The sequence below is a fragment of the Dromaius novaehollandiae genome, chromosome 18 (assembly GCF_036370855.1).
Source record: "Dromaius novaehollandiae isolate bDroNov1 chromosome 18, bDroNov1.hap1, whole genome shotgun sequence".
Classification (NCBI taxonomy): Eukaryota; Metazoa; Chordata; class Aves; order Casuariiformes; family Dromaiidae; genus Dromaius; species Dromaius novaehollandiae.
In genome coordinates this window covers 13,412,405-13,438,417 of record NC_088115.1, presented here as the reverse complement: position 1 = coordinate 13,438,417, position 26,013 = coordinate 13,412,405, and the positions used below count along the sequence as shown (strand labels likewise).

The window sequence follows — 26,013 nt, the reverse complement described above, 5'->3', positions numbered from 1 at the left end:
TAGATAAAATACAAAGCAGATTAAAAATACTATATCCAATACCAAGTTTGGTATGTCATAGAAACTGTAACAACTTATCCCAAAATGACGACTAAAGTAAATTACACCAAACATTTGCATGTTTGGTCGTCCTGGTTTTCCTTTAGGAAAAAAAAAAAGCTTTATTTTTTCCTAATGTCAGGATATGAAAGGAAATTAATCCTTTCTGAAGAAAGTTAAAGATTTGTTCAGTTCAGAAATAACATTGGAACAAAGCTTGTGCTGAAAGTGAAGAAAAGCTACTGTCGTTTAAGGAAGGATAGGACATTCTTGCAATACAAGACAGGAACAGAGGCTAGATCTTTGCAGCAGACTGGGAAGAAGTACCCATCAATTTGATAGGGGAAGCTGGACACAGAAATACTCTAAATCAAAGCTTTTAAAAAATATTTGCATTCAAATTTCCATGTATTAAATTTGAAAGCATTTAGCATTTCCTGAACAACATGTAATTCTGATTTAAATGCGGACATGATGTATTACAGATTTAAGGATTACTACAGACGTTCATCTCTATGAGGCAGCAAAATTAAACATATTTCTAATATGATTTCTGTTTTGTTCCCAAAGGAGGTACAGGCTGTATCGTCTAGGAGAAATCTGTCTTCTCCCTGTCAGCTAATGAAAAAGCATTACTGAAAGTAAACAGAAAAGTGCCACTGACATCTCTCTCTTTCAGATGCATTTGTTTAAATTACTGCTTTAAACACGTGTTCAGAGCATTCTGTAAATACCACCCCACATATCTCATAGGAATTTTATGGTAACTCCAACAGAAATGGCATTGAGTGCAAAACTTGACCGGACAAACATAAGACAATACACAGAATCACAGAAGGGTTGAGGTTGGAAGGGACCTCTGGAGATCATCTAGTCCAAGCCCCCTGCTCAAGGAGGGTCACCCAGAGCACATTGCACAGGATCGCATCCAGGCAGGTTCTGAATATCTCCGGAGAAGGAGACTCCACAACCTCTCTGGGCAGCCTGTTCCAGTGCTCTGTCCCCCTCACGGTAAAGAAGTTTTTCCTCACGTTCAGATGGAAGTTCCTGTGTTTCAGTTTGTGTCCGCTGCCTCTTGTCCTGTTGCTGGGCACCACTGAAAAGTGTCTGGCCCCGTCCTCTTTACATCCTCCCTTAAGATATTTGTGTACATAGGTAGGATCCCCTCTCAGACTTCTCCAGGCTAAACAGGCCCAGCTCTCTCAGCCCCTCCTCATACGGGAAATGCTCCAGTCCCCCAATCAGCTACAAAGCATAAGTAATATGTTTATTATGGAGGCTTACATTTTTGTATACTCTAACTGCTTTCATCATGTTCAAAACCATCCTGATGAACAAGCAGCCCCCACAGTGTGCTTCTGCGTGCAGTTATTAAGAACTCGGACAGGATCTCTCCCAGCCTAGCACCGATTCCACTTCCCCAGCAGAAAGAGGCCCACGCATAAGTGCAAATTCATAAAGGCCCTTCAAAACATTCTTTCTGTTCTTAACATTAAATTCCCACAATCAGAATTTGGTAGCTATGTTAGAACAAGTAATTTAATTGAGGCTGTAAGAGTGAAAACCAAAGAGCCAGTGGAGAAGAGGCAAGAGTCAGACATATCAAAATTCTTAACATCAACCCAAAGAGAAAGTATTAGTCAGGCTTAGGTACCCTTTATTTCTCTCTCCTTGCCAATAAAGGTTTCTGAAAGAATTACCTCCCCTTCCTTTTCATAGGAGACTACATAAACTATCTCCCATTTTCAATTTCTGAAGTTAATACTTGTAGAAATGCAAAATTTGGACACTAACTCCTGTTTAAATCATCTTCCATGACTATCTCAACAGACAGTTGAAGGATTTGAGGAATACTAGAAGGACTGAAGACTTTACAAACCCAATAGCTAACCATTGACTTAAATTACAGCTTCTGATACTGTCCAAGTTCTGCCTTGACTGTTAATAGATTGGAAAAAGATGAATTTTTTGAAACTCCTGCATAATTACAGGCAGCAAGCTAAGGAGTATAATGTAGAGACTACCTTGCTTGATGACTGAAGATGACTTAAATGCACTGGTCTGTGTGCACTATTCTGCTCTACTAAAGAACCTAATACACCAGGAAACTCTCTCTTTACTGATGTCATGCTGCTATATTGAAGATGACAGTCTTTAACCAAGCATGAAGTCCTCATTCTGGGTCTCATGAATGGTGATACACGTGGGCAGAAATCTTGAAATCCAGCAGCTTCAGAAATAAGAGTTGCAGGGTTTACAGGTTTAAACTTAAAAGAAATAATCAGCTTCTAACTTTCAAAAACCCTCATTTCTGCAAGGCAGCAAAAACAGCTGCAGTACTTCTGTTAAGCAACGAGTTGTATTAAATTCCTATTTGTATGTTAGCTACTCACGCACATAAGATGCAAAATTATATACGCAAGAGCAGCTTTTGACTCTCTCCTTTTTGAAATCAAGTCATAATTTGAAGAAACATCCTAGCTGACAACTTTTAGTATCAATCCTTATCTCAAACAGCTAAATTTGCCACATCCAAGGATGAACGTCCCAGACAAGGAAGTCTTTACTCCAACCTAGACATTAGTGCAAAAGGCATCAGTTGATGATACCTCAAAAGTACTTTGTGCACACACAAAGAACTGAAACCGTTTCTGGCCTCCCTCTCTGGCCCTTCATCCTCAAGTGTTAGCTGCACTTCTCCCATCAGCTCAACAGTGGCTCCTCCAAGTTCAGAGACCTTTTGGAAGCATCATGCTACGACTATTACTTCAGAAAGACAAGATCAATCACAGGATGATCTGTACAAACATAAATGAAAACTGTGTACATAACTTTTTCTTGGAATCGAGAGTATTTTTTGCTCAGTATCTTCCTCTGGCACCTTTACATTGATCTCTATCCATTTCATCCTTCTTAGTTTGTCCTTGAACTCAGCTGATGCCACTTTCATTTCTGAATCACAAACAGGTCATTGCATCCTGGAGCAGGAATTTCTTATACTATAGACTTTTCTACGGAACTTTTTCTAATCTACTATACTTTTAAGAAATATTAAATATATCTTTTGTATTTATTTTAAATACATACTAAGTGTGCAAATTCTATGAAATATCAGTAAAATATAAAATAATCCAATAAATATATCCATTTATGGAAGTCCATGTGTATATTTAATAAGCCTAAAAAAAAAAGCCTCAAAATTGCATTAAGAAATGAGCGTTGTGGGGAATGCTTTAATGAGAAACTGTTGACTGGGGGCAGAGCACCAAATGAAACTGCCTCTTTTCTGTACAACGTTGAAGTACACACTGTTAAGAGGACATCATCTGCAGACTTTTGAAATCTACTGCTTTTGCTTTCCCAGAAAGTGTTATGAAGAACACTACCAATCTGAGTATTCCAAAGAAAGAAATCACGACTATACATCACATTTCTATTAACATGAAGCATGAAGAGCGGGAACTATTAGAGAGAGATTTCTTGGATACCATGAGGTGGTATTTTTGGAAAATGGCATCTGATGCTTTGAGAGATTTCAGATTTCTCTATATGCGTGCATAATTAGTGCATTAATGAAGGCTACCACTATAAAGGAATAACAAGATTGTCTCAGATAAACTTCCTTGAAAGTCACATACAGAAAAAATACATTGCCTTCCATATAAATGACTAAAGTGAAGGCCATTACTGATTAATGCTACATATTTTCTCTCAACCTCTGATGCAAAGGATGCCAAAGAAATGCTATCACAAGTGTTTGTCTGCACTACTTTAGAAATGATACTAATCCGATAACTATCCGACACAATACTCAGGTAGGGCAGGTAATAATTAATTGGTACCTTTTCCTTCCCCTCTCAGAATTTCAGATGCTGAAACTGTTTTTCTCTTTATTGAACCAGCTCGGCCTAGACTAGCTTGTCCCGCAGTGACATGTATATTGAATACAAATCAGACAGCGTAGCTTTAAATCTGTGTTGCAGCTCTCATTTCCAATTCGAGAACTGTACTATAATCATAAGCTTCTGGTGGATGAAAGGAAATCAGCTCTCTGAATATTAGCTAATGCCACATTTGCAAGTCCTGAAGAGATCTGTGCTGTTTAAAAAAAAAAAAAAAAATAGATCATTTCTCGTGAACCTATATATATGAATCGCTTTGTACTGCTCGACTGATAGAAGCGATGCCTGTGCTGGGATTAAACCCTTTTCATCATAAAACCTCATCTGGTTCGGAGTCCAAGTCCATCAAACCTTTTCCCTTTAAAGTCCCGCCTTTGATTCTACATCAATTTATTCAAACCGCAGCTGGGTGGCTGAAAACGAAAGGACAGCATCATTTAAACCAACCATGTTCCTAACTTGAAAGAAGGGCTATAATTAAAAAAATGGGCATAAAAGAATGGAAATGGGATAATATTTTTTAATGGTAGTTCAAAGGCCGACAGATGTCAGAGCCTTTGAAGATGTCAGTACACTGAGCAAGAAGTTGCCATTAAATAGTTTGCCTGAGAGGTGAAGCAGCTTTTTAATGACTGAAAAAGCCCTTGCAGACACATCCTTGTGTTTTTAATTTGTCAGAGTTTCTGCAGTATTTTCTGATTAATGACACATGATTATAACTGCATAGCATACATATTTTTATACTTGGTTAAATGAATATTTTATTCCACATTCCTTCAGTGCCAGATAAGAACAGGAAAGCTTTACTACAGAGTCCAAAACTATTCAGATTGCTCAAATATTTATGGTAATTTGAAGGGATTGGCCAGATACAGAGCTACTATGTGTTGCTACCTTTTGTTCTTTAATGGTGCTATTACTACTGCCATCACAATCTGCATGCATTAAGCGAGCATGTGACTGCGTAATGCATTATACCCCTCTTGTGCACTAAACAATCAGAGCTTTCATAATTAACCGACGAACAAAGTCACATCAAATCAAAATAACATTTTGAAAAATTCCTTAATTTATCCTAAACAATACAGTACTTTGGCAGCTGTTGTTTGCCAGTGGAAAACAAGTTTTCTAGGGGAAAAAAACCATATTGTTAGGAAACATCATGTTCAGAAGAAAAACAGAAATATTTATGAATGCAGATAAAGTCTCCATTTTGGATTGAGAAGATGCTGCTGCAATATCCTTCATCTTTGCGACTTACATAAAATTATTCTATTTTCACCATGAACGTGAACTATAGTAGCACAAAACCCAGGAAAAATTTCTTTTGCTCCCAGGAATAAGCTGTCAGATCACTACAACGTCTTTTTCAAGAGCGTGCCTGCGAAGCCAAGCGGGTGTGAGTACCCGGCTTCACCTCGGCCCTCAAGAAGGACAGGAAAAGCCAGTACTGCATGCATTGCAGCCTATCACACCTTACAGAAGTAATTCAATAGGAAAATACATTAATCAAATTCCCCTGTAATGACCGTACTCTTCCTTCTGCTCTTCCAGCCCAGATTCAGCTTATTAATTAGATCTTAAAGTAATAGAATGAATACGAATGAAAGAAATAGAATGAATAGAATGAAAGAATACGATGGACTCAGCTAAAACTTATTGCACAGAGGTATCTGAGGCAAAGCTCTATGATACTCATCAAATCAGTCACTGGTTTTACCAGAACATTTAGACTATTTCATAAATATGAGTGTTTGCATGGTAACAACCTGTATCGATCAGAAACCTCTTTATAACAACCATGCTGCCTATGACTACTGTTACAAACCTCCCAGAGGGAAGGAAGATGACTGTTGGATACTCACTACAATCTGATCTGAAGAAAGCTGCTAGCCACAGACACATATATATAGAAGAACATATTCAAAACAATGTACAGTTATCTAACTGCAAAAGCAAGCACTGGAAATACTGAAAATGACAAGTCTGCAGCTGCAGAGAGAAGAAACTGGGAAGAATTCTGAAGTTTAGTTCTCCCAAAGTTATTTATTGAATGAAAACAGATTCTTGCTAGGAAAAAATGCAGCTGTGTTAGGACTCTGCTATAAGGAACATGCAGAAGGGAATGATTAAAAAGTACAAGCAATTGTAAATCTAATTTCCAATTAAACTGCAGCCTGCCTTCTCATGCAGACATTTTAAAGTTAACTTAAAGATAAGGTTTAGTTTTGCTGTTTAAATAAAATAATCTATTATGCATCACTAGAATACTTTATCATGAATCTTATCAAGATCTGAAACCTCAGTCTACAAACCTTACATCATATACTTTCACCACCTAACCTAGAAAATAAATGATATTAGCTAGGATAGCAGCCATTCAGAGTCTATCCATTAGAGGGCAATAATACACATACACACGTACACACCCCACCTAACTGACTTTAAAGGAAAGCTAGTATTTTCTCTAATGCCAATGGCAAATTGATAGCTTGGATCCTGTTCCTGCTCCATCCTTCTCCCCAACACTCACACCCAACAGATCAGTAGCTGTAAAATTCTGTACAAGTTACAATAACAAATTATTCTGTAAGAATGCTTTTTCTGCAAGATCAACAATGCATAATTTTATTAGGATTAGTCAGCTGTTATTAAATCTAGTTTGAATAGATCAAACAGCTAGCATTTATTTAAGCATGTAAGTTACTATAAGGGATCTCAAACTTATAACAAACATGTTCTTTATGTGTTTGTCTCCCATCTAAAATTAAAGACTTTCCTTTTTTTAATTAGTCACATAAGAAACCACGATAACAGCAACAACTGCAGATATGGCAAATATCCAGTGTACTTCAGGTGTCTTTTCATGCTACAGACATCATGGAAAGGCATTTTAACTGTGTCATTAGTAGAGCCACTTGAGGGAAGCAGCTCATGTGCTACGTCTAGTGCTTTATTACTCAAACCATGCCAATCTACTGATTAACTTTTCACTGTTTATCATGGGTCCTCAACCATCTGCTGGTTGCATCCACTTCCAGTATCCTAGAAGCACATTTATGGTATAAGCATACTGGGACAGGAATTGTCTGTTGTTATATTTTTACTAACACAGTGGAGACTCAGATCCCTATAAGGATTCCAGCAATACAAATAATTACCCTCTGTCCCGAAGCTACTGGTTGTCAACATCTTATTAGTCACAGGATCACTGCAGATCACAGCAACAAACAGGCAGCTCTATCAGTTGCCTATGACCAGTGATTCCTATAAGCACCCACACTGGTTTGATTTGTGTTTTTTTTTTTTTTTTTTTTTTTTTTTTTTTTAATATTACTTTGCAATGATCAGTCTGTATTTCATTACAAAAGGCAATTTGGGTAATGATTTAAACTAACAGCAGGTCGTTTATTCAGCAGCTGCTGAATAAATATTATTTTTACTTTATATTAGAGGTTTAACTGAAGACCTATATTCAACTTTGTAAGGTTCAAGATGAAGACATGAACTAGCGTGCAGGTAATACGTTATCCCAGACAGCATGCATACGCCCCTCCGAAAAGGGCAGGCAGCTCATGCTTGGAAATCCCTAACAATCTCAAATAAAGCAGAAGAACATATCTATTTTCAAATATTCCGACATACTGTGCATTTGCAGTGGCTGCCTTTCCAAAATCACTCTTTCCTCTCTCTGTTTCCTTAGTTCGTTTTACAGATGCCAATACACCAGAACGCACAGAGTACAAAAGAATTCAAGCTGTCAGAGAGAACTTGAAAAGCATTCGATCACCAGGACAAAAGACTGGAGCTCACTCATCATGGCGTCCTCAGATCCGTTGCAAGTAAAAACACTGTCGGGGGGTTTTGTTTGTTTTTATTTTTCCCTCCCTATTTGTTTGTTTAACTAAATCAGTGTTGTTTTTATAAACGCTGAAGAACTCCTTTAAAAGCTTAAAATGGAATATTTGCAATCAGGCCAATATTTTAGGGTCCAAAAAAAAGTTCCCTCATTTGCAGTATTTCAGGAGGGCTTTCATAAATATGAATACAAATTACTATGAGGTATGTAATTTTAGTTTGAAATATATTGTTTTCTCCATTAAACAGAAATCCACGGTATCCTTGACATCGATTTCTGTCATTTTGTCATGGTAAACACTCAGGTATTAAATATCTCCCGCGTCATGCAACCAGGCATGATTCCAATTAGTGCTGAATGGAAGACAAAATGTCAGCCTAATAAGCTTCAATTTGCGAAGCCTTTGAACATCTGATGATATCATCACTTTGTCAATCACTTCTTGTACTTTGGGTTTTTCTTTTTTTCCACATCACCTTCCCTGTCAAAAAAGTCTTTCAAATCCGCAGCACCTGAAGACACGCACAGCGTCAGTCACGGGCCTGACGGAGCTAACAGATCCAAAAATGACTCCCCAATACAGCAACAGAGCTCTGATGTGCACGATAGTCCCTCAAAGCTAATTTGCTGCCAACATGTACAGTAATTGGGAGGAAAAAAGTCTACTTTAAAGTCATACTGTGAAGAATATTTTTTCTCATGAAATCAATGCTAAAGACCTTAAATCACTGTCAGTCTGTGCCACTCTTTCAAAATAAAGAAACAGTATTTACTAACGTAAGATGACAGCCATTTCTTCAAAGGTGACTGGACCAAGGCGCAGCTCTGCTGTCTGACTTCACGTTGGAAATATCCACAGTATTTTAAAATAATGCATTTTCTTCAGCACCATTTGTTATCTTTTTTTTAAAAAAGAAAGGCTTCCAAGAGAAAAAAAAGACTTGCAAAAAGGGTATATACGATTCTGCAAGCTTGAACACCCCTGCCTAGCCCAAAGACCCCTGGCCGAGGGCAGGCGAAGCGTCCCCTACCCCCAATTCCCCCCCGCAGCACCCCAAACCCTGCCCCGACTGCGCGGGAGGGAAAGCCGAAACACAAGCCGGCAGCAAACGAGGACAGGAGGCAACGAAAGGGATCAGGAAACGTGGAGCAACGTAAGAGGTGGCGTGGGCCCTCCCAGGCTCTGCCCGGGCAGCCGGTGCGGGTTTTCGCGGCGCTGCAGTTCAGCGAAGGCAGTGATGGCGCATGGCCCCTCACAGCTGCCTCCCACACGAGGCAGGCACAGCAGGGCCGTCCGGGACGCGCTGCCAGCGGCTGCCCGGCTCCCATGACGACTCCGAACAAGCTCGTTCCCACTGCACTGAGCTGCCCCATTTCTTCGGTGTGCACTTCCCATCGCGTCCAGTCAAGGGGCTCCTCCAGGCAACCTGCCCTAGGTGGCCCTACAGGAGCAGGAGGTCGGACTAGCTGATCCCCGGGGTCCCTTCCAACCTCAACCGTTCTGTCCATCCGTGGGCGTACGTTTGATGTCCACCGCTGGGAATCGGCGGGGGACAAAAGCCAGCCTCCGCTGCGTACGGCATCACGCCCCTTGAGCCCGAGCTCCGGTAGCAGGCGACCTGCCCCTACGGCGGGGAAGGGTGAAGGCCCATGGCAGCGCTCCAGGGACAGAGCCCAGGCTGTCTTGCGGCCAGAGGGTTAGGAGACCTCCTAGCATCTGGGGCAGGCTCTGAGACTAAAGTGGTACTGCAGCCACAGATACAGCTGCAAAGATGATTCATGATCAACTCAGACTGGTATCTGTGCCAGCAGTGTCGTCTTCAGACACATAGATAACCGATTACGGGATTTCGGTCCCCCCCCCGCACAGCTCCTGTCCAGGAAATAGCAGAAAAACAGAGGTGTCTTCCATTTTTGTTCCCGACTAAAGCAATATACCAAAGAATAAGCAGATGAACAGTAGGGAGCCCAAGACAGCAGAGTATGCCATAAGCGTTTCAGCTGCAATTTGTTACTGGTTTTCCACTTGAAGGTTTCTCTGTAATACTTTAATGTGGGAGTGTGCGGAGCTTTATGGATGGTCTCATATTTCTCAGCTGACATATCTCCAGCCAAACTATGTCAGTTACAGGAGAGGGCAAGGCGTTTCATTGGCTTCGCAATTCCTCCTTCCCCCATCATAAACCACATAAAAGAAAAATACAAATAATCATATCTCTAGAATTGCTATTTATTACCTCATCATGAAACTGTCTGCTGGACCCTGTAGTGGTGTTGAGTAATATTATTACTTAAACCATAAAGATGCTGTATTTATTACTCAAAATAGAGAAAATTAGCATTCATATGGATCCTATTGTTTTAAGGCCAGTAATACTGCCAAAACAAGTGGTGTTAACATTCCAAACTACAGATTGTCACAATTTCTCTCCTGGTGTTTCATTCTTTCATTTGGTATTTATAATACCTTTGAATTGAGGAACTGAATGGATCATAAAATCTCTCCTATCAAATAAATCATTTAACGGCTAGACTACCAGTCAGAACTTGATTTATGGTGGCAATGAGTGAATGGAATTAACATCTGCTGCCCTAAGGACGAGACACTAAATTGACTTGGGCTAATCTTTGTCCAGGTCCTAATGGACAAGAGGAAAATCACATCCTAAAAAATTTTACTGCTTAATCTGTGTTAAGTAGCTCAGTTGGCAGTCACAGATGAGACAGCCTAACCTCAGTTGCTGGAAAAATTACGGAGCAAGACCCCACAGAAGTAATTTCCAGGCACACAAAGGATAAAAAGGTCACTGAGTGCAGCCAACATGAACATACCAAGAGCAAATCATGCTTGACCAATCCAATTGTCTTCTATAAAGAAATGGCTGACTCGGTGGACAAGGGGAGAACAGCTGATGTTTGTGACCTTGACTTTAGCACGGGTTTTGACACAGACTCTTACAGCATCTGCACAGTCAAACTGAAAAGACATGCATTGAATGGGTGGACTACAAAGTGAGTGAAGAACTCACTGGACCATGGCATTCAAAGAGTAGGAGTCAACAGCTCAAAGTCTAACAGGCAACGAGTTAGAAGTGGCATTTCTGAAGGGTCAATGCTGACATTGATACTGCTTAACATCTCCATCAATGAACTACTTAACAGGACATGATGAACCCTTCACAACATTGCGGATGTCGTCTTTTGGGGGCAAATGGTCAGTATGTGGGAAAGCAGAGTTACCATTCACTGGGACCTCAGACTCAGCAAACTGGAAGAATGTGCCACCAGAATCTTCATGAAGTTCAACAACCAAGGTTTGCTCAGCCTGGAGAACAGAAGGTTAAGGAGGGGTCTAACTGCTGTCTTCAGCTGTCTGTAAAGAGGAATTACAGAAAAGATGGAGACAGACTTTTCTTGAAGGTGTACAGTGAAAGAACAAGAGGCTATGGATGCAACTTGCAACAACAGAAATTCCAGTTGCATATAAAGGAAAAAAAATTCACAATGGAGTAGTTAAGCACTGGAACAGGCTGCCTAGAGAGGCTGAGAAATCTACCTCCTTGCAGATTTTCAAAACCCAGCTGGACCAGGCTCTGAGCAACCAGATTAATTTTGAAGTCAGACCCACTTCAAGCAGAAAGCTGGCTCAGATGTTTTCCAGAGGTCCTTCCAACCTAAATTATTCTATGATGCACTGAAAAGAATTCAGCGAGAATCATGATCTCACATAAGAGGAAGTCCCTTCAACCATTCAGTGAGATGTTTGAAGGAGATTTCACTGCCGTTTCCCATACTGCTGTACTTGTTCTGTGGATGAGGAGGAGATTGTCAAATTCCTTCTATCTGACATCTCCCTTAAGCAAATCAGAAGCTAGCTCTAAAAAGCAATTTTCAAAAGAACTAGAAAAAACTAATGAAGAATTTAAAAAACTATTTATCAGGAAGCAACCACTTCTCTATACAGCAAACACTTGCCAAACATCAAGGTTAGTGATATTTGGAACAATATCAAAGAAACTACATTCAAAAGAGAAAGAGAGTCCTGCATTTGCAAATAATATCCATAAGCAACTTTAAAGTCTGACCTTGCCATAAACTGAACTTCAAATAGGAAGTGCTCCTTTTATACCAAAATCAAGAGCTTTTATCATAATTTGATAATTTCTGCATAGTAACACAGTATTTTTGCCTCTCCACTTAGAAATCACATTATAAAACCATCTCAGATACTGCAGTTACTATCACCTGTTTTGTGTTTACTGGTGTACTTGACCATTTATTACCTTAGTATTTCTTTACATAACTTTTATATCATTTCATGCCATGTATAGCTTATATTCTATTGTTGTTAATCATTCATTCCAACTGACGCACACAATCTTATATGCAAAGCCACACCTGGTGTGGCTGTACTAAATAGTGACATATACAAAGATCCTTTCCCCAGCTGATGAATAAGACTGAACTCATTTTTTAGAGAAGTTATTCTACACTAATTAATTTCTATGCAGAAGATGATCACTTTTTCCTAAACAGGGAGTACTGGTATAATATAAAAGTGCTGCTATATGATGTACACTTTGTCCCCTCTCTCAACTGAAATTGTATACTCTACCTTTTCAGCTGCCAATATTTAAAAGTAAACCCCCAAAATAATAAGAAATGTTGATTACAGCCTAATAACTACCATAAATATCTGATTTCAAATTGTATAAACAGAAAGTCCATTTTGCTGAAGAGAACTCCATCTCAGACTAGAGTACATTTTATGTGATGAGCTAGTTTCTATGGCAACTGCTTTCTCTTTTACATACACTGTAGACAGAGCACAAAATGTCAGTTCTGCACCAAGCTAACTTAACATTTTTAATCAGTAAATGATAAATTTATGCACCATTATTTATGGCTTTCAAAAATGTCTTTAGAAAATATTTCAGTATTGAACAGCCTGATGTATAAAAGGATACAGAAGCAAGTAACTTCACAGCTCCTACACTGAATTCCTCACTATCTAATTTCAGTCATATTGTGTTAAAAAAAAAAAAAAGTCAAGCAAAAACGTGGATGAGATCATAGATGATCACCCATTAAAGCATGAGAACACTTTGATGGTTCCATTAAATGAGGAAGCAGCAGATGTTTATAGCTTGTTGAACAGTCTTTTGAAAGGCATCTCAAACAGAAGCAGCAGCTTAGAAGTGGGGACCAGAAGCAGAGTGGTTGATGCAGAAGAACATATGTGGCAAGGTGGCTTCATCTGAGCTGAGGAGAGGAAGGACACACAGAAGACCAGCACCCTCACTTTGACAGGAATGCTTAATCCCTGAATCAGAGCTCTGTAAACTTAAGCTTCAGATCAGAGGCTCATTTTTTCCTCTTCTCTCTATGATTATGTCTATTCTGCCACCCAAATTCTTTCCGCAGCGCTTCTACATTTACTCAAATATAGCTAAAACTAGCCCTGGTGATTACTGGAGCCCAGTAGAGGACATTATTTAATCATTTCTCCAGGATACTTGTGGGTTTGGTGGTTTCAGTGAACCCTAAACTTCACAGCTACGTTGCTACTAGTTTAGAGCCCAGTTTGGGTATCTCTACAGGACCCATCATCACATCCTTGATTTTAGTAGATATTCCTTGTCAGTGGGATTCATCCCAACCCTGAGTCAGCCTACAATGAATAAAAACCAAGAGAAAACATGCACGTGCTACAACAAATATTTGGCAATTTAAATATTTTACATTAACAGTCATGTTCATTATTCTGGATTAATTGGTGGTAAACAAACATACTATGACATAGCCAAAAGCTTTTGTTTAGAAAAGACTAAAAGGGAACTGCTGTCTGTCTACAAAAATCTGACTGTCAGCCCAAAAGCTACTCTCCAAGGGAAATATAACAAACAAACATTTCGATTGCAACTCCATGATTTAGACTGTCTGCAGACAAAGCCTGCATAGCAAACAATACATTTTTGTTTCATTTCAAAGACATCTTCTCTTGAGAGAAAAAAAGAGAAGTCAAAGAAAAAATGAGTCATAGAACTTATTCACTCAAAATAGTACATAGTCCTTTCAGTAGCACCATCAACGTTTGGATGTTGCACAGGCTACATGTGTCTGTACCCTCCACACAGAGTCACGCAAACCGGTTCCCTGGACCCTGGGAGAATATCCCTGTGGAAACGAGCCCTAGGGTATATCCAAACGATTACCCAAAGTAAAAGAGGTGACCGTACATTAACAACTGGTGCTTCACAAATCAAAGCTTGAGAAAGTTTCCATCGTAAAACAAAAGCTCTCACATAGCTCCTATATTAGTACAGTACTGAAGAGTTACTGTTATAGCAATGTTATTTATACACACAGATAGAAATTGTGCATGTGTTGTATTTTAATGGTCCTTACTAAACAAGCATAGATCCTTACTAAACAAGCATAGAAATATTTCCATTTAAGACATTTTCTGTATTTTCTCTTGTTCATACTTGATACAAGATCTCCAGAGAAACGCATTAGTACGGTACCATTTCAGACTGACTATACGTGGAGGCAAGATACGTCTCTTCTGTTCCCCCTCGAGTTGATACGAACATTATCTATACAGAACCATAAATGTACCAAAGATTGACTGTAATGGAAATAATCATTACTTTTTATTAACTCAACAGGCTCAAACAGCTCATAATTAATTCAAACAAAACAAAGTACAAAGCAACAATTGCAGAAAGATCACGGGATACAAGTGCAAAGAAGCACATTTTTAAAGAAAGAGAGAGTCCCAGAAAAAAAGTGAGGGGATGCTCCATACAGCAGGCCCCAGGGAAGGGCTGCAAATTTGTAGATGAGAAGGTAAAACAAAATGGGATGGTAAGGGCACAGATGGTTATGGGAAGTGCAAAAAGCAAGACAGGAAAAATGGGAACACATACTTAGGCCAAAGGGAAGATACCTTATTAACTGTTCTCACCAACTCCGGCCCATTCCCTTTTTATGACAGCTTTCATTCTCAAGGTGTGCCTCTGCCCAGCTTGAGAACCGACTGATGTTTTCTTTTTCTAACCGGTAATGGATTATCTAGAGCCTTAGGACACCCCTGAACATCAGCAACCTTTTCTTAAAGCAGCCTACTATCTGAGACCATAAACAGTATATGTTAACACTAAATACTGTGACATCAGTGACAAAAACTGACAAACTCTGCCTCAGTGTGAGTTATTCTTGACCCAGTTGTGAACGGACGAAAATAGTGGACTTACCAATTACCTTGTAACACAACTTGGAAAAAGAATTCAGTTTCCTCATGGAAACGTCTTTCCTCCTGCTTTAGGGTAAAGCACTATATTTGATGTTGAGAGGTACATTTCTCCTCTTCTTACCCAAAGGTCAACGGTCAAACAACAAGCGTGCAAACGAGCTAGCTCTGTGGAGCAGCTGGAGCACGACAATCCTTCGGCTGGTCCGGGACACACGTCAGCTGCCGGGAAAGGAGTGACATTCCCAGGATAAAGCACAGGGGCACAACCAGCACACCTACCACAGCCTCGCTGGCTGCAGTTATCCAAATTTCCTAACCTTGCTATCTTATTTCACAGAAACAAACCAGATACATTATTCTCAGCAATCAGAAGTCTTGCTTTAGAAAAATCTGAAATTCAGTACCGTGCCCGTTTTCATTAAAACAAAAGGAAGTTCTCTATCACACAATGAATCCACTGTTTGGTGAAATAATATATGCACTGAAGAGATGGGGAAAGAAAGGCCCATCAAGCTATAGCTTTAAAATGTTCTTAAAGAACATCCAGATAATATCCAAAATCTAAATTAAAACAGAAGTAGTGATTTAAAACAACTCCTGTATTATTAACTATTATTTAAACAGTAACAATATTATGACAGTTCATAGAAAATGTATAGCATTTAAAAACCTGCAAGAACACAGCATGGTATAAAAGCCTTTGTACTGCTTTGACTTTTATTGACCTACATGTCAATTTACTCCTCCCCAAGCATTACAACCTTAGGTGGAGGGGGAAGAGAGGAGGAAAAGAAAAAAAAAATCAAAGCAAGCCTCCTAGAAATAGATAAACCCAAGAGCTCAAGTGGAATATAGCTGTTATGCACAGATTGATCAGCAATACAAAAGGTGATCTGCTAAAGTTCCTTTAGCTGAAAATATATTCAACTTACATTGCAAAGAACTAGACACATTATTTTATCCTTATTTAAAATCTAGCAATGTACTGACATCTTAAAGTTTATACTTCAGCTCTGAGTAAAGTGTTAATAAATACATTCATATTTGAAAAGCATGTAAAGGTTTTGTATACTATCTTTTACAATAGCTGAAGACCTACGTGCATGTAGAGACCTTAGATATGCAATTAAAAAAAAAATGCACACGCAACTCTTTTCATTAACAGCATAATAAATTGTTCTGTAGCACTCAGCCACAGCCATCTTTGGTGGTATAGTAAAAATGTGTATTTTAAACATTCACTACTCTCTTCATATGGAAAACAATTTAAAGAAGAATACCAGTAAATACATATAATATCAGTGCTTTCATATCATCCAAACATTGAACGGACAGGTTCTTCACAGCAAAACGAATTACTTGTATGTGATTAATGCTGAGTATTTAAATTATATGAAATACCCAACAATCCTACTTGTCATTTAGCAAAGCAAAATGGCCTCTTCTATGGTCTGAAAGCTTCTTCACTGTAATAGAAAGAAGTCCTAAAAATTACTATTGTCAAACGTGATTCAGTTTTAACAGTTTTTTCAAAAGCTACCTCTACATAAACAGAGAGAGACTGAATATTTCCTAAAAGACATTGGCCATTAGTCCCATTAGATTTCCAAAACATGCATTTTGGAAAGCATATGCAAAGCTTAAGAATGTTATTAAAAATGTGCCATAATTCTGTCGGATGCACTGGTATTGCCTGCTAAGCTCACTGCAAAGGCAAAAATGAATTCTAATGCAGATAAAGGAACTAAGAATTTTTTTCTTTTTTCTTTTTTTTTTTTTGCTTTGGAAAATAAATCAAAGTATCCTTGAAAGCAGATGGATTCTTATTAAAAGTTAAATTAACTAGAGCTCTTCTAGTCAGCAGCAAATGTATTTTCTTCCCTGATTTACATGTCGTTCTCATGGCAGCAACACCCAATTGACTGTACAGGAATATTCAAAGTAGAAAGAAAAGCCCTGTAAAAGGCCAAAGTTTTTGCTATTCAGATTTTCATAATAGCTGGGATGATTTCCCATGCTTTACATAGCAGCTGTAGTAGCACTACATATCCCAACGCTGTAAATAGAAAGCACTCCCAAACTTTGTGCTCCAATCTTTGCCAGAAATGGCACACGACGGAATTAAATAGATAGATAAACTTACAGGACATCTCCAATATCCTCCGAATTTCCTTCAGAGATTCCCATTATGTCTACATTCAGTGTTATACAAAACAACACAATAACTGTAACGAATGATAGTGTGTATACAGAACAATTCTACGTAATTAAAATCGTTTTTTATCTCAAATAATACAAATGCTTATCTCCTTTTGTATGCAGACAAACACAACATCTGGCACGTAGGCGAGAGGAAGATACAACTTCGAAAAGACACTTGCAAATAGCTACATAGTTAAGGTACACCTTCCTTAGGCCAAAGGAAAAAAAAATCTAAAGATAAAAACAGTCCCTTTAACTCATTGTTCGTTCTTACAGTAAAATTAAGAACAAAGGGCAAGGTTTAATTCTTCAGAAGCCACCTGAATATCCTCTTCCCAAGCGCTCTCACAAAAGTCTCTCTCATTTTCCTTGGAAAACTGTAATGGTGGAAATGGATAAATATGTCCTGGTTCTGCAATATATCCCCCATCCTCCCCCAACAAGCGGTTTGTTTTCCAATTGATTTTCTTAAGGCAGATTTTGATAGAGCCCGAGTCCTCCAAAGGTAAACAAAAATATTTAAAAAATTAAATCCTCAGTTCCATTTAGCTACATTATAGTTCTCAGTAAAAGAGGCAGGCTGTCTAATCTACAGGGAAGTAAAGTGAAAATGTCTTAATGCCAGAGTCTTGCATCATGTAGGGAAGGTGGTGGTGCGCGGAAAACATATGTAGTTAAAGATGCCTTACCAAAATGTCCAGTTTTGGTATAGAATAATCCGTGTATGATATGTAATTCTAATGCTGATTAGTAAAAATTATTTGCTGAATACTCTTTAAACTATGAAATCACCTTAAATTTTTAAGTGTTGCTATTGCAGGCCTTTTTAACATAGGCTCTTAGGAAAATACACCATGCCATCCTTACAAAATATATTGAAAAAACGCAGTAAGATTTTTTTTTTTTTGAACTGAAAACTAATAAAGATCATTTTCCATGCTGACAGTGCACATTTCATCCAGAAGTTTGAAGAGTCAAATGCTACCTCAGCTGGGGGTTATTCTGCCAAATGGCTTCCAACAGTGACCACAGAGATGGAGGATGGGAGGGGTGCGTGTGTGCAGGAAAATAAACCTGGTGGTAAGCAACCCCAAATCCAAATAATCTTATAACGTATCTGACATACGTGAGTCAAACACACAATACAAATCTAGAATATAAAACTGAAACAGAAAGACAAAAAAAAGAAATAAAGCCATTTGCGAGTTACCTGCAGAGATTTAAAACAAAAACACACATACGAATGAAGCAGATATAATTCATATGGATTTGCCCAGGAAGGAGAGAAGGAGGGGGTGCGTGTGAGGGCTGGGGGGGGAGAAGAACAGATACCTTTTTTCTTAAACAAATCCATCATGAAAGAAAATGAGACAAGATTATAAATAGGCCGAGTTATAGCGCACCATGGGATTTTTAATCTGGCTACCTGTGGTTTTTGCAGTTAAAGCCCTATTCAGCAGCAGGGAGGGAGGGGGGGAAGCGGAAAAGAAAAAAAGAAGAAAAAAAGAAAAAACAAAATCACGTTTATATGTCACTTGCGCAAATGATCAAACAGCGTGCATTATCAACCGGGCTGGAAAACAGGAAACACTAATTGTCCCCATTTTTTAATCAGCATACGCTTTCCAAGCATCATTGATTGTTACCTGTGCGTCGCGTTTCCGGCATTCTTGAGTTTTATTCTCGTGCTCCGTCATGGCAGCACGAAGCTGCTTTTCCAGTTTCTCAATTTCCCGTTCATGATCTCGGACCAGGCAATCCTTCTCTGTGTTGTGCTGCTGGAATAGGTGCGTCTTCTCCTGTTCATGCTCCAGCTTCAGCTCCACCATCTGATTGGGCAGCGAGGAGTACAGTTCATCAATAGAACATCCTTGTCGTCATGACAACTCGTCTACAGCTTAATTTTCCCCTTAATTTCACCTAGTTGGCAATTTTATTTTTACGTCACTCTTACCTCACCTTTTAAAAGCCACCTTTGGCATGACAGAATTCCTTTGGACAATTTCAACGGCGAAGACAACTTAAGCAAATCCAGCGCATCCTTAACCAAATTGTTGGTACAAACGTCGGAGCGTTAAGGAAAATTGCATTGTCGCATTCTGTGTACGCGCCTCACGTATCCTGCTGTTGCTAATCAGTGTTAAGGTTTCTAAATGGTTAATAGTCAGTCTGCTCTCTGCTTAAGTATACACACACAACCCCCCCAGCAGCAATCAAACCTTTTAAAGATTTCTTTATGATTTCCCAAATAAAAGCTCTTATTTCAATATTCATCGTTATCGCGTATACAGTTGCTTTTTTTAAAAAAAAAAAAAAAATTATAAAAAACAAAGCTGCATTATGCCGTTGTCAGCTACGGTATCCCAACATAAACAGATGTATGTGCTCCAGAAGGGCACCTGCTGTGCCGCAAGCTTGCGCCACGATTTCATAAAAAGCGCTCTATTCTCCGGGTCCTTTCCCAGTGCGCACCACACGGGATGCTGTGACCTTGGCCGGCCCGAGCCTCTCCCCGGCAGCCTGAATGGCAGCCCGAGACCAAGGGCCTGGGCGCCGCAGCTTTGATACTAATCCTCCCAGGCTGCGCACAATGGCACCCTACCTGGCCCGCGCTCTATAGGCGGCCGCTGCCTTTGAAGCAGGTGATGAATAGGGACTGCAGGAAGCCAGCTTCCCCACTGAACGCCAGGCCACACAGCTGCTAGCAACAGTCACTTGGATTTTTCTTCAGTTTTGGTGGATTTCGGGGAGGGGAGGAAGGAGGGGAAGAAAAAAACCACCCCGCCGTTATCGAGAATATGGTGGGTTATTTTCAGCGTGAGAATCCGTCTTCAAAAAAAAAAAGCGGCTCCCGGTAGGCGCCTGCTCCACATCGCTCGGGTGTGTGCGAGCAGGGCGCCCGGGCACCTTATCTTAAAGCTGTAGCAGTCGATTCTGAAAACATGCCCTCTGCATTTACATTAGCTGTTTCGTGATTTTTGGTTTAAAAATCGAGGCAAAAGGAAAAAAAAACCCAGCAACGCATTCCCTTAAACTACCGATTACCATACTCAGAATTTAAAATTAAAATACGTCCCCTGCTCTACGGTTCTGCGATAGGTCCCGGAGCATATTTCCAAAAAGGAAACAAGTCAAACAGGAGCAATACTCCCCTGTTTAACATATATACATAATTTAATAATACTAAAGAGCTCATTAACACAGGGTGTGAAATCCCTGAAGGAGTTAAACCCCCCAGTATGCATATTTTATCCATACTGGACCTGGTATCATTACACAAGGTTCTTTAAGTGAGGTTTTTGCCCAAGGTTTGTGTACATACGGGTTTCTTTTCAAATGTTCTCAGCGTCCTGATTGCGTCTAAATGAAAGTATTCTTGCTCCCTAAAATAATAAGAGCCTTGCTTGAATTCTAGAAAAATATTTTGCAGTTTTACATAAATCACAGTGGATTAAAAAGAAATCATGCCAGCAAGAGAGGCCTTTTCAGTCAATTGTTTTTTTGTAATTATTACTGGATTTTCAGCGGCATGCACCCCAAAGTCTGGGGGTAAGATTGTTCATTGTGGGAAACTTCAATTATTTAGGCTTTTACTTTCTTTTAATTGAAGAGAAGAAACGGTAATAGGCAGAGGATGTATGCTGGAAAGGGGCAAGGGACAGATCCTGCTTCTTCCAGCTACTACAGGATACATGTATACCTCACCAATTTAGGCAAAGTAATTAAAATTTTATTTAGTAAGCTCTTCATTTACAACATTTACATTACAAACATCAAGTCTTTGAATTTAAAAGGAGGAAGAGCTAAAAGGGAACATTCCCAGTTTGTGCACTAGGGCCACCACTCCACGATGCGTTACGTGGTAACGAAACGATGAAAATTTGAAGTGAGACATTTTATAAAAGGCAAATTCACTGAGGAAAAAAATCATCACTTAAAGCAAACTACTTCCCATCATAATGTTTTTGTTTTGTTTTGTTTTTTTTAAGATACTTCTGGCAGGGAACAGAGGTGGAAAGACAGGAGAGGCTAGAAAGGAGGGGGACTAGACTGTTTTCTTCCCTAAAGTTCAAGCTCCTAGGAAGCCCATCCTCCCTAATAAACATTAACAATCTCTACGTGTTTGTAAGCAACAAAATGTACTTTCTTGTACACTTCACTATAGCGTGAAGAGATTGAGTAGCTATTTGAGTCCATTGGTGAACATTCATTGAACCTGCTGCTCTCCTACGACTTGCTGCCAAGCGCTACTGCACTCACGCCCGCTCCTCCCTCTCTCATTCTTGTATTTTGTTTTTTTAAGGAATAAAATTTAATCTATGCCAACACAACAGAGAAACACCATGCTGCTTTAGAGCAACAATCTGTCTTCTTCATTGCATTAAGCTGCATGGAAACTATATTAATTCGTCATAAATCAGTACGTTTTTCTGTCTCGTCTCTTTGAGGCAGCGCATGCCTCTATGAACGATGCAACACAATCACCTTCTTTAAAAATATCTGTGTTGAGATCTTTCTACATCTAACACTATATACTTAGCACTTCATAAGATTACATTAAAATGTCCACTCAGATGCTACATATGTGTGTCTACAAGACAGTTTTAGGTGCTACATGTTTCAGACAGACAAGCAACAACATCTTCACAAAGGGAAATAGGGGCAACACTGAAAAGATACATTCGTTAAATAGTGTGTGCCCCATCACCGTAATCAAATCATATTCATTGTGGCTTAGATGTTTCCTCGCTTTCGCTCCCAAAGATGGGATTCTCTTATTCTCTCTGGTCACCGTCCCAGGCCACGCCTGGAGACAGGATACTAACCAAGTAGGACAGTCTGCCTGACCTCATACAGCTATTCTTTTTGGCACACACTGTTATTACCATGTAACACAAATATTCTAAATTTATGATCTCCACTACTTGGATTCTTCAGTTTTCAATCCCCCCCACCCCAGTATGGCAGGACCATATTCAAGGCAACGGCCAACAGCTGCCTCACTAGAGTCGCACCAGAGTTTTGCCCTTTATTTTTAAGTCTCTGCTTTAAACTGAAATATAACAATCTTTCCTTACTCTTATGGAGAAGGGGAGGGAAAGAGAGAAGAGAAAAGTCTTGGGAAAACACTTAAAAAGATTAATCCAAGACATGTGACAGTCTTTTGCTATTCACTAGCATAAATACACACACGCGCGCGCGCAAGCTGCCATGCAAAATGGGGCAATGTAGTTCATGATGATTTACACATCAATACAGGACACTGACAACAACAGCTACTTATCAAAGGTAGCCTTCTAATACAGGCAGACTTAATTACCCTAAATCCAGGGGTACTTTAGAACAACCTGTTAAGATGAGAGTTAATCCAATAAGGACTTAAACCGAAGTCCTACTGTAGTTAGCACCGGTTCAGTTTGTATGTCTGAAGAACAAAGACCTACAGTAAATAACCTGCTGATTGCAGAAGATATTTTCAAAAGCTAAATACTTGCAGTATAATCAACATTAGCAAATACCTTTGCAAAGTCCCTAATATAGACAAGACCTTCTACTATACATTTTTGCTTTTATATCACACACTAAGTTTGGGCTTTTCGATTTTAGAACAATTTAGACCTGTTCTCAAGAACAAGTATGCCTTTGAAAATCTTTTTATAGTCCCTAAAGGAGGGACAGGAAATTAGTTAGCTCACTACCTCTTTGAAAAATGTAGCTGCTACAATAAATATTTGACACCACAGTATGAAAATTCATGTAAATTTATGTCCACAATTCCAGAAATATTATAAGCAACACCTATATAAAATATGGGCTTATATGGTAGGATGACTTTATTGGCACTCTTTTGTCACGTCTGAATTTCCTAGGGCTAGAGAAGCCACCAGTAAGCTATACATGTCATGCCAAAGAACTGAACTAGAGCTCACCCAAACAGCAAGGCTACAGCACACCTCTTTTGCAGGTGTTCTGTCTTGTAAACATTTAGGCATGTTTTCAAACATGTGACCAGAGATTTCATTTTCCATTCCTCAGTTTGTAAATCAGGTGTCTTCATTATTGTTATTCCACTCAAAACCAGCTTTACCCTCTGACCTGCACTATCCCCAAATGGCAACTCTGGCAAAATCTAGTATTTTCTGTCTCCTAAGCCTATAAATACATGTGTGCATTCCATGAGGATATGGGGATGACCCATCTCTGCAAATATACTGCTTTTAAAAGTAATCTGATATCACAGACTTGAGACCGAGTATTAATCATGCTCATCTCTGGCTCAGTATAACTTGGGGCAGAAAAGAGGACTCTTCAGTGCAAAGCAATGGAGCACATCCAAACTCTTTCGCAGTAAATATATATATATACACACTTTTTTTTTTTAAGTTTTTTTTTTTTTTTAAGTACACTTTTTTGAGGTTTTTCTGTCATTTGGAACACTGGAAGAACTCACAAAATAAAAGGACTGCAACAAGCCAAGGCAAATGGGACAGTGACCAAAACAACCCAGCAGAACCACGTTACCCTACATGTATTTGTTGCCTCGATGGTAACATACGTGCATGATGAATGCATTTTACTTTATGTTTCATTGCAGGCTGCAATATTTTAATTGGCATGACTGTTTTCTGTCATACTTTACCTCCTAATCAACTCGCAGTAACCACTTCAACAGCAAACCAAGAACTGCAACAAATTCTATGAAAGACACAAGCTGTTCTTTGGCCAAACTAATTTGATTTATCCTCCTCTCTACAACAACATACCTGAGCAGTCTTTTAAAAGGATATACCTGATCCATGAATTTTGATTTACAGAGACCTTCCAGAATTTTGACAGTTTTAAGTTATGGGCAGTGCAAACGTCACATCAGTCCCCTCTATCTTCCCAATCATTCTGGCATACATAAATTTGCTAAAGCTGTTTTTAAATCACCAACATATTGGAACTGAAGTTGCAAACCCCCTTGATTAAATTACACTTAGTGCTGCGGTGAAAGTCAAGAAGTCACACACTCCTCTCCCCAGCCTACCTGCCCTGAGAAAGCCAACGCAGTCTGCAAACAGAAATAGTTCTTGCAAAATAATATTTGCAAATGCCTGTTTGTGGCAGGCTCAGGTACAGAATTGACCGTACATGTGCTTTGTTTAGGGATGCAGAGTTTATCCAAGGACCTTCTTTGAACGCTGAGAATTGACTTCACAGAAATTCACAGGCTGACTTGCTATTTACTTCAGGTATCGATTCACGTTCCTGGAATCACATCTCTTCCCTCCCTCTTCCCCCAAAGCTGATTCTGTTGACTATACAGGGAGCTCAGGCTTTTAACTCTGCATCATGTATTAGTTCGATGCCTGAAGGAAACGGAATAAATACCCATCTGTCTGGCTAACAATTCTGTAAACAGGCATGGCACAGCTAGAAGACTTTCACCTGCTCTTTACTAGAAGCTTAAATTCATATCCTCTTCCCATTTGTGAGTTTTAGCTATATAATGAAGCGAAAAGTCAACGCTGATGATTGAAGAAACTATTCCTCAGATATTCTGAGCAAATGGCATTCATCTGTGTGTTAGGATGGTTCAAAGGAAACATTTATGCATCTTGGATTAATTTATTAAATGAATTTATGCAGCTTGTTGCTGATGACATGAAAAATTTAGAGCCTCTGCTAACGTGCTCATTTGGCCTCCATACAAGAACAGACTGTATTTCAATTATCTTAGACTAAAAACAAAGGAGAAGAACAAAGCTTTTTACAGAGACAGTATCCTTACGACTAAACTGGCACTAAAAAACAGATTATAAATCTCTGAATATACCTGGAGTGTTTAAAGTACCACTAAGAAACGGCTGCAACACTAGCCTATTTCAGGAATAGCATATTTATCAGGTCTTCGCAAATGCTTTCTCCACTGTTGAGCGGGTAATACATCAGTCAAAAAAAGCTAGAAGAAATAGAAAAAGAAGAACGAGGCCAGAGGTAATGCTAGAATATAAGTGTGGTGGCAGGAACTCACAACAGTGAAAAGGTACAGGGTGCAAAGAAGTCTAAACACTAAGCTTATCTCTATTAACACAACGCATTAAATCTCTCTGAAGACTTAAGCATGAAACTGGAATCAGAGTTTAATGTGTAGATACAGCAACCATTTATTGTGATATGACTAGCAATGCTTATAGCAGTTTTGAAGACAGGAAGACCAGCTGGAAGACCAGTTAAGCTAAAAGTAATATGCCAAAAATGACAATAGGACTGTGAGCTCAACACCTCCAACGTAGGGGAAGTGTCTTCTCCTCTCACCTTCCTACTTAGGAGGGCACAGTGGCCACTGTTAAAGCAGAAGGTACTAAGGAACGTGGGCTCTTGAAGAGCCACAAACTCTCCTGAGCTCTCCATCCCCCCAGCTGACCCCTTCCATGTGGCCTGTGCTGCAGAACTTGCCTCTCTAGCACTCCTGATCCGCTGAAATAACTAAACACAACAAGATGACAACCCTAATTATTCCTTTACAAGTTTTGTAGAAGTCAGGACCTAACAATAAATGTCGCATGAAGGGATTTCCTGCGATGTGGGGAGATTCTTCAACTATCAGGTAGTACTTTTCCTAGCTTTTCACTTTGCTAGGCAAGCATGAATAATGATTATTGTAGAAGGGAATAAACACAGTTAAAGAAAAAAATGGAACAAAAGGAGAGATTTATAAATTAAAAAGCATGTCCATAACTCTGTAAATAGCACCATCCTGCATCAAC

The 26,013-nt window shown here is 39.3% G+C and overlaps 1 protein-coding gene across 9 annotated transcripts in view; it reads right to left on the bottom strand.

The window, feature by feature from the left end:
* Positions 1 to 26,013, bottom strand: part of CEP112 (centrosomal protein 112) — a 182,232-nt gene that overhangs the window by 75,296 nt on the left and 80,923 nt on the right. For 8 of the 9 annotated variants that reach the window (XM_064522758.1, XM_064522757.1, XM_064522762.1 and 5 more), the window contains one exon: positions 18,907 to 19,089. The exons of the other annotated variant lie outside the window; for it this stretch is intronic. In XM_064522758.1, the coding sequence (XP_064378828.1) occupies positions 18,907 to 19,089 (183 nt within the window). The remainder of the gene's footprint in view (positions 1 to 18,906; positions 19,090 to 26,013) is intronic. 9 annotated transcript variants of the gene reach the window in all.